The following is a 9,407-nucleotide window of genomic DNA, read 5'->3' as shown; positions in this document are numbered from 1 at the left end:
AGTCAAGTCCGTCTGCAGCCACCAGTCAGATGTCCCTGGTGATGCACTGCTGCAGCCCTGCGACAGCTGAGTGAGGGGTCCCATTGTATAGATTCATAGATTATAGGACTGGAAGGGACCTCGAGAGGTCATAGAGTCCAGTCCCCTGCCCGCATGGCAGGACCAAAAACTGTCTAGACCATCCCTGATAGACATTTATCTAACCTACTCTTAAATATCTCCAGAGACGGAGATTCCACAACCTCCCTAGGCAATTTGTTCCAGTGTTTAACCACCCTGACAGTTAGGAACTGGCAGCCTCATGGTTCTTTATAAGCTCCAAAAGCAGACAAACAGCCTTATGTCCCTAGGGTATATTTATTGCTTTTAATTTAGTCAACAAACATAGTGCTGTGCAATCACACGGAGTTAAGACTCCCCACCCACACATCACCCAGGTCGCCCTCCCTTGAGTTTCCCCATCCTACTCAGTAGTAGGAAGAAAGTCCTGTAACAATCAGAAGGCCTGAATCCACCGGACCCAATTGAAAACTCCCCCACTGGCTCACAGCACAGAACTTTGCAGTTTCTAAAACCACCACCATACAAATTAAACACAACCAACTTAAGACAGACATGAGGGCTGGTCCCATGTAATTTCTATGGCCAGGCTTTCACATATTCCCAACGCCTTAGGGAATAGAGGAACAAACATTAACACACATTCCTCACTAGTAGATTATGGGGTTGCAAAGGAGAGCAGAGACTGAATCCAATTTTACCAAGAGGGCATGGAACTCAAGTGGACTCAGCAGCCAGCCTTTGACTGGGTAGCACCAGCCACATATTACTGGGGAAGCGGTTTCCTTCCTCCTACATTTCCCTCTAATGCCCCAGTTCAAAGCCTCAGTGAATATGCTGCCTCCTTCCCTCCCCAGGCTCTCCAGAGTCATGCCATGCATGGAGGGAATGGAGAAGGATTCTGTTTGGAGAATGAGACCAAGTTCTGTGTCAGGGGCTCCAGAACAGATAACTGAGTGGCAGACACACTTATGGGACTCCCCTCCACTGCAGGTTTTGCTGGAGAAGGGCAGTAATAGCTACTGAATTACGAATACTCCAACTAGTACACGCAGAGGACAGAAGACATGAGACTCCAATTCACTAGCATCTGTCCTTGAGTAACCTTTTCAGCATGTCCTCAAATTCCTTCCGCTCAGGAGGTTATCCATGTCAAACAACACTCACCTAGTCCAAGCCAAATGCCTCAGCATAGAGCGATTCTCTGCACCAGGTATATTCTGCCACCCTTATGAGGCATGTATCTCACTGCACCAGGCCAAATGCCCAGAAACAGGCACAAGCTCTTTGGGGACAAGTCTCCCATTTATACAGCACATCAGGATCAGAGTGCTGCTGCAGTTCTGGGCATTCAGACTTGTGTCCTTTTGCCTGCTCTGAGGTCCCAGCCAGGGGGACTGGTTGTGTGGATTCAGTAGCTGAAGGTGTTGGTAGAGTTAAAAGCATACCTGAGAACCACTCAGTCTCCCCCTTCTTACCCTCTGGACTCAGAGCACAGCCTCATTCACATCAGGAGGGTGAGCAAAGCCCAGTTTTCACTGGCTGTAGTGTTTCTGAACAGGGCCTTGGAGGGTGAACTACGCCGAGACAAATTCTACCCCCAGACATGATACCACAACCATTTCGTTCAAGCTCCCCTCAATTCCTAGAGCTTCTCCCAGCCCCTAGGCAGCTCGGGAACTCCCACCCTGACATGTAGAAAAGCAAGGGAGTCCCTGACTAAGCCCTTTGCCAGGTGCCTGGTTTTCCCAGTTCTAGTGTATTCCAGGTCTTCCAAGGAGAGCACAGTCACTAAAAAGTCTGGGACAAGTGATTCCAGAAAAGCAGTTCCTAACAAAGGAGACTTCCTATAGTGATTCCCTTCCTGGCAGATAGGCCAGGACTATTTCACAGCTTACAGTCACATGTCAAGTTCTAAGGCACCACAGTGAATCAAAGCCAGACAGGCCCCAAAGAATTGTGTTGTGTTGAGCAGCTCTCCTTGGTGCAGCAGGCAGGAAATAGCCCTTTTCACTTGCAAAAATGTGCCATAAATCCACAGTGAAACCAGGAGATCAAACAGACATGGCGGTTTAGTTTCATGGGGGAGGGAGAGGTGATGCACCCAGTATGCAGTTGGTGCCCTCTGAATGCCCTGCAGGTGGCCAAAGTCCATCTCCCCTCCACACCACGCGTATAGGATCCAATGGAAAGTAGCACGGATCACAGGCTGGGCCGCCTAGGTTGTGTTTTCAGGTAGCTTGTCACGGCTCAGCCCATACTGAATGCTCACATTGTGGTCCAGCTCCTCCAGCTCGGAAGGGAGGGGGATGCCCAGTTCTCCCAGGTAGAGAGAAAGGGCTTCAAAGGAATCCTCCAGCTTTGAAAATGGGGGCCTAGAAAGAAGTGATAAGACAGGGTCAATAGGACAGCAGTGGACTAGCTCCTGGGACAGTGAGGGGGAAAGGAAGACAGCAGCAAAAAACTCCTCCATGAAGTGAGGACACAGCAACCGAAGTGCCCTGGATATTAGCGCATACCTCCCATCCCCCTCTGACCCACTCTGCAGAGCAACACCTTCCCAGTGGGGGCAGGAGGAGAGGGCATTCTCCAGCCCAAGAGAAGCAAAGATACAAACTGGACACAGAGGAGAACCAGAGATTAGGGGTTAGCCGGCATTTCACACCCCTTACCTGCTCTCTGGTTCCAGCCTGCAGCAAATGGCAGCCAGAGGGAAGAAGGCTGGAGGGCAATCGGCAGGAACAAACTTCTCCCAGAACAGCTTTACATTGAGGCCAAAATCCAGTGTGCGAGGGAGGCAGTCAGGGTCAGCATACACCTGCCCAATGATCTAGAGGGGAAAGAACTGCTCAGGAACAGCGATTGTAGCAGCAGGGACAGCAGCTGAGGGCTAGCCGGTGGGGGTTGCTCAGTCTCTAGAGCTAGGCTGGCTCACTGGAAACATTACAATTCGTGTCTGATTACAGGGCAGGGGGAGCAGAACTAGAATTGTACCAGGCCCCAGCTACAGAAGGGCTTGTTGCATGAAGGAGGATCAAGGCAACACCATTTAATACAGGCAAACCTCACAGGCAGTACTGGGGCTGACCCTAGAGGTCTCTCCCTGCTATGGCAGAGGAAAACCAAGCCCAACGTCAATTCCCACCTCCCTAGGGTATTGCTGCAAGGGGTACAATACAACCTTAGCTTTTAGTGCAGACTGTGCAGTGTCCTAGCCACTATCAGTCCATGCACTGAAGTAGGAAGCAATTCCTCTGCTCCCAGGGTATTAACATCTTATAGCACGCACACAGCCCTCCATGATGTCATTATGCTATCAAAACCCTCCTCCTCCAACACAGCTCACATGCCAGGGAGCTGGGGAAAGGCAAGTGGAGATTTGCAGTGAGCTCTGAAGTACATTGCAGGGGCAACAGGAGGGTGACAAAGGAGGGAGGGAAGAAATGGTGCATCAAACATTATTATGGGGACCAATCAAAAATCTCAGAAGGGAAACCAAAGCAGAGGAAGGAAATGGGGAAGACGACTGTAGAATACACAGGACACTACTTATGTTATCTGCCTCTATCTAAGGGCTTCTAACACTGAACACATTTTGCACTGAGTTCTACCAGTCACCTTGGATACAGAAGGCCACCAGTCAAAGCCTGGGAATGTAATTGCCTGACTGGGTCAGACCTGTGGTCAATATGGTCTAGAATCCGATCTCTGACAGTGGCCAACAACAGATGGTTCAGAGGAATGTGCAACAAACCCCAGAACAGGCAAATGTGTGATAATCTGCCCCCCACAAAGGTCTCAGCCTAATCCCCAACACCTAGATTGATTTAAGACCTGAAATATGAGGTTTTATTTCTCTTCCAATACTTTATGCTAACTGGATGTTCTTGTTACCCATATAAATACAGTCCCGCTTTGAATATTACCAAATTGCTGACCACAACCACATCATGTGGCAAGTGGTTCCACAGTCTAATTGTGCATTTTATAGAAAATTATTTTTATCACTTCTGAGTTTTCTAACTTTCAATTTCATTGAATGTGTGTGTGTTTGTGTTAGTTATGAGATGGGAGGAAGAGAACCTCTCTATCATATATATTCTATCATGTTTCCTCTTATGTGTCTCCTTTCTAAGGTAAACAAACCAACTTTTTTCAATCCCTCTTTATGAGAATTTCTAGGCCCCTACTCATTCTTGCTACTGTTCTCTGAACCCCACCTGCAATTTTGCACTAACCTTGAAGATGGGTTACTAGCGGTGTTCCCTCTAAGCTGCACAGTCGCACAGCCACCCAGGAGTGGCTCAAGTGCCATGCACACACAGCTGTGTGTTCAGGTGCCCCTCCCCCCACTGCTCTGCAGCCACATTGCTCCTGCCCTCTCTCTCGGAGCCCCTGGCCAGCTGTTCCTGGGATCCCCCTGTGCAGAGCGGGTGGGGGGGGCATAGGGGAGCACTGATGTCAGGGTGTCCCCCTCCCTCCAGCCCATGTACCCCATCTCTGCAGAGCAGGGCAGGAGGGACAGGTCTCAGGAGCACGAGAGCTCAGCTGCTGAGCGCCTTAAAGAGACAGAGCACAGTGTCTCAGACTTCCCCAGCAGCCAGCACGTACGCACTGTCTCTGACACATCCCAACACATACTTGTGTTATTTCTTGGTACTTCCTGCAATGCACATATATGTTCTCTGTAATTTTATTCTTTCAAAGCGCTGTTATTTTAGTTTTTTGACTGGTCTATGCATTTCATAATTTTATTTCTCTCGCAGGCTTAAATTTAATTGAGTAGTGGGTTCTAAAATACCTAACCTGTCCTGGCTGGAGTAATTATCCCAATAGTAACTTTTAACAAATATCTATCACATCTAGTTTTTTTGTTTCTACTGGTGGCACACGTTCCCCCCGATATTGGTGCACATAAAATTAATTCTGCACTTGGATGGAAAAAATTAGAGGGAACATTGGTTACCAGCACAGTATTCTAGATGAGGCCGTACCATTCATGCATGAGACATTTTTGCCATATTCTCCACTCAAGCATTAAGAGGAAAACTCCAATTCGGGTCTCCCTGCCACCCCGATTGCTCTCACTTCTATACACATTGGGCACTTTAAAAGGCTGTGCTTTCCTTTGGGAACAATCTGTACGTAACGCACATCTGGCTGGTGATGCAAGGGAAGGAGGTGGGGAGAAGTTTTAGGCACACAGGATATTGGTTCTCGGATTTGTATCAGACATTCATATCATGAAGAAAAGAGATGGCCTATTTTCTACATACAGCAGGAGTGGGGCAGAGAAGTCGCTGTGCAGCCAGATCAGACACATTCCTTCTAGAAGCAGGATCTGCAAATTAAGCCCCACTTTTCACCTTCAGCCAGATTTTGACCACCTCTTAGGTGTTAAATCTCACCCTTACAAAGACCCTGAATTACCATGGCTAATTACAGGCTGAAGACCCAGGGTTCAGGAGGAGGGAGAAGGAATCTCAGCTCTAAGCTCCCAGGTTGCTGGAAGATGCCACCTAAATCCCAACATTTTTGCGCTAGAGCCAGATTGTCTCTTTCCCAGCACCAGTTCTAAGTTTAAGGCAGGAACTGCACCAACAGATCAGTAAGTGCCGTCTTCCCTCCCACCCCCACACTCAGAGGAGTGAGATGGGCATGCAAGGTGCAACTCTCCAGACTAGTCCTAGCCACAGTACATTTGAGTCAGGAACCCAGACTCAGCTACACAGAGCTGCCTTCTGTTGTGTATGGAGAGGGAGAGGTAGGACAGGACCCCGGTGATGTTTGGAAGCCCTCTTGCTCAGACGCACTAGACACCCCAGTGTGGCCTGGACTTACCTCACAGAGAACAATCCCAAACGAGAAGATGTCCACAGTCTCGTCATAACTCTGCCCTGCAGGAAATACAAGACAGGCGACTTTGTGAGCTAGGGGTGTTCCTAGTGCAGTCGGGCCGAATAGCATCCCATTGTGCAGCAGCCTCTAAGCCAGCACCAGGAAGGATTCACAATCCAGGCCCAGGCAGCCTAGCGGGCCAGTGAGTGCTCCGAAGTGGAGTCAAGCACAGCCGTGCTCAGCCAAGTAAAATGTGACTTTTTTCTCAGCAGCATCCTGGCAAGGGTGGGGGAAAGAGATGTCCCTGCCTGCACTCATGACCATTTTACAAGGTTAGATTTGTTTCCCAGGCAGAGCTGGAGTTAGTCACTGAAGTGGGGGAGCAAGAGTGTTCCTAGCATGGCAAAGTAGCAATTAGCATGTACATCTAGAGCAGCTGCATCTAGTTTCAGAGCCCAGTGGCTGCTCTGCAAGGAAATGAGTGGAATAAAAAACAATTATGTCTTATGTTCAATGCCCACCTTAGCTGTTCTTTATCATGCAGGTACAGGCTGGAATAGCCAACAGCCCTCCCGCATTCCACGTTTCTGAAGGGATTGCTCAGTGAGGGCAGGGCTCTCTGGTTTTTGCACCACCAGCCTTTGTTGAGCATTTCTGATTAACTGTTGTGGTGCTGGCTTAAAGTAGCAGTGAATAAATTCACTTGCTGGCTCCAAACTTACTGGACACAGCCTGGAAAGGTCAGGTGTATTTCCCCACTGCAGTAATGGAAGCATGTTACTGCAAGAGTGAGGCACAAGCAGGATTCCAGGCAGCAGAATAAAGCTGTAAAGTTTCCAGGGCAACTTTTCTTGACAGACCACCACAAGGAAGTTTGTGCACCAACCATATTCCTGCCAGAGCCTGGGAAATGGGGACAGTATCTTAGCTGGATAATGACCTAGAGTAGATAACATCCAACAACAGTTTATTGGCTTCAGTTATCACAGGAGCCTCCACCATAACTGGCATTATTCACAGAGAAGGGAATGGGCCATGGAGCTGAAGGACTGCTTAGAAGGAGGTTAGAACATTCAGATAGAACAAGGAGCACAGTGGAGATGCAGGGATGGAAACTGCCACTGCTGTATTCAGTCTGTGGCTAGACAAAAAATGTCCATCATCAAAATCAGCTCTCTTTCACTGCCATTACACACACACACACACACACACACTTACTTCATTTCCATAAAGCCTATAATACAGCCCAGTTTCAAGGGAAGAGAAAGGGTTCTATTGGAGGGTTTAAGTGACTGCTGATGTCAAATCCCGAGAGCCTTTGCCATTCACACGGATAGTCCTTTCAATGCATTTCCATGGTACGCTAAGCCAGTGCTGGCTGCCCAGGAAGCTGGATGCCCAGTTTTTGCTGCAATGACTGCAGAGGTAATAAATTAAGTGCTAAAGATATCAGACAGCAGAGGGCTGAGACAGGGAAAGCGGCCTCTGGGAGGAGACAGGATCCACAGGGCTGGTCTCGCCAGGCAGAGATAGAGGCCTCCCTCCACAGCCAGGAATGGAATTGTTGCAGGGCCAAGCAAGTGTTGGATCTGGGAAGAGCCCTGGTACCCGAGGATATGACATCAGAGCAGACTATCTTGGGGGCACAGCTGGCAGTTCTCTTGGCAGGTGCCAGGCATGCTATACATTAGCGTTCCTGCATCACTACTCTAATGCTTTGGAAAAGCAGGATAACCCTTTGCCAGGCTCCGAAGGGAAAGCACGTCCACCAGATTTGTTGACAAGAAAGAAGCTCGTGTATTAGAAGGTCTAAAGCCTTAGGCAGCTAATAGATTTGATTGCTGCCAACGGCCGGAGTTTCCATCATCTGTGCCCTGAGGTGGCTCCTCACCTGCCACAGTACGAGCATCTTACCATTTAACATCTCCGGCGCCATCCAGTACGGGTTCCCGACCACAGTATAGCGCTTCTTCCTGTCGCTCTTGCGTAGAGTTCGCTTCTTGACAGATGGCTTTTCCAGGGTGGGTTTCTTTCTCTCTTCCACAATCAGCCGAGACAGTCCAAAATCAGCAACCACCACAGTGTTATCCTAGCCAAGGGATTTAATCACAAACAACTGATTCCCCCTCAGCTCCTCCCAGAGGTAACTCATTAGCACAGAGCGGCTATATTTCCTGCCACTTATAAACTGCACATTCAATGTAACAATAGCAGCAGCTGTGCAGGCAAGCAATAAGGAAGCCTCCTGCAGCTAGCTAGAAGAATGCAGTGAACATGGGAGCCCAGCACACTCCCAGGGAATAGGGGGAAGAGGTAGAGGGAGACAAGATCAGATAGGGTGAGTAAGGAAAGAAGACAGCCCATGAGTCCTCCTGCAGGGAAGAAGGAGTTTTAACTCCATTCACTTTCTTACAGTTGCTATAATGCATTTGGCTCTATCCAGCTTATCTAATTCTACCCAGAAGTCTTTGCTAGCAAACTCTCTGCTCAGATTTGACGTTGGGGTTCGCAGCCCAGACGTAGACCCGATATTCAGACTAAGGGGACATTGAGAGTCAGGGCTGAGGGAATGAAGCCCACAGCGTATTAAAATAGAGAGAGAGAGCGCACCCCCAGGATTCTTGGGGAGGGACAGACACAAAATGAATGATCAGAGAAGAAACAAAAGGGACAGTGGGTGCAATTTATGGACAAAAGTTAGGAGAGCCAAGTATATAGCTCAACTCAGCAACAACTAGTGGGGAAAAGGCTACAACAGAGTACAAAGGGTTTAAAAAATGGAGAGGACTCAAGGGTGTGACCAGGATTAATGGGGTGAAAGTAAAAAATTAGGCTGTGGAACTTTCATTTATGGGGACATTGAAATGAAAACTGGATACATGCTAGAAGGCTTACAAGAAGGGATCGTCTCCACGCTGCCAGGGAGAGTAACCAGAAGGCCTAGTGTGTCCATGGAAGCTAACATTACATGGAGAAAAGTAGAGGTAGGAGAGGAGAAAAAGGAAGGACCATATTCCAGAGCTCACCAGTTTGATCAGACAGTTATGCGAATTCAAGTCTCTGTGGATGATACACATGGAGTGCAAATAGGCCTGAAATAGAGGGACAGAAAGCAGCGTTAGAGCAAGTCTCGTGAATACATCCTTTGGAGTTAACCCCCTCAAAAGATTGGTATAAGCACTCAGTATTTCCCTAACTACCACGTAGCTGCTGCAGGCCATTATATAACATACTGTTACATCAGCCCGCCATGCTTCAACCCAGAAGCCTGGAGGAGCAGTCTCAACAGAAGATTGACTCACCATTCCCGAAGCCACTCCTTTGGCAAAGCTGACCTTCTGCTGCCAAGGAAAAGGGTCCTGCAAAACAATAACAACTCCTGAGTGATCAGGTCTCATCTCACTAGCTGGCCACCTCCTGCTAGAATTGGAGAAAGATGATCTAGTTCTGGAGAGCAAGATGCTCTATCCACAGGCCAGCTATAGCATGGGCAAAAGCAGGGGAAGCTT

At 48.5% G+C, this 9,407-nt stretch overlaps 1 protein-coding gene across 2 annotated transcripts in view; it reads right to left on the bottom strand.

Annotated features, from left to right (window-relative positions):
* Window positions 1-338: 338 nt before the first annotated feature.
* Window positions 339-9,407, bottom strand: part of LIMK2 (LIM domain kinase 2) — a 42,449-nt gene continuing 33,380 nt past the window's right edge. For both annotated transcript variants that reach the window (XM_054006014.1, XM_054006015.1), the window contains 6 exons: window positions 9,201-9,257; window positions 8,925-8,990; window positions 7,813-7,987; window positions 5,902-5,957; window positions 2,733-2,890; window positions 339-2,435 (listed from right to left, as the gene is read on the bottom strand). In XM_054006014.1, coding sequence (XP_053861989.1) covers window positions 2,279-2,435; window positions 2,733-2,890; window positions 5,902-5,957; window positions 7,813-7,987; window positions 8,925-8,990; window positions 9,201-9,257 — 669 coding nt within the window. In that variant the 3' untranslated portion in view covers window positions 339-2,278. The remainder of the gene's footprint in view (window positions 2,436-2,732; window positions 2,891-5,901; window positions 5,958-7,812; window positions 7,988-8,924; window positions 8,991-9,200; window positions 9,258-9,407) is intronic.

This window comes from Malaclemys terrapin, chromosome 16 (genome assembly GCF_027887155.1).
Source record: "Malaclemys terrapin pileata isolate rMalTer1 chromosome 16, rMalTer1.hap1, whole genome shotgun sequence".
NCBI lineage: Eukaryota > Metazoa > Chordata > Testudines > Emydidae > Malaclemys > Malaclemys terrapin.
Note: the sequence above shows the minus strand (reverse complement) of the source record. Positions and strands in the feature narration are given on the sequence as shown.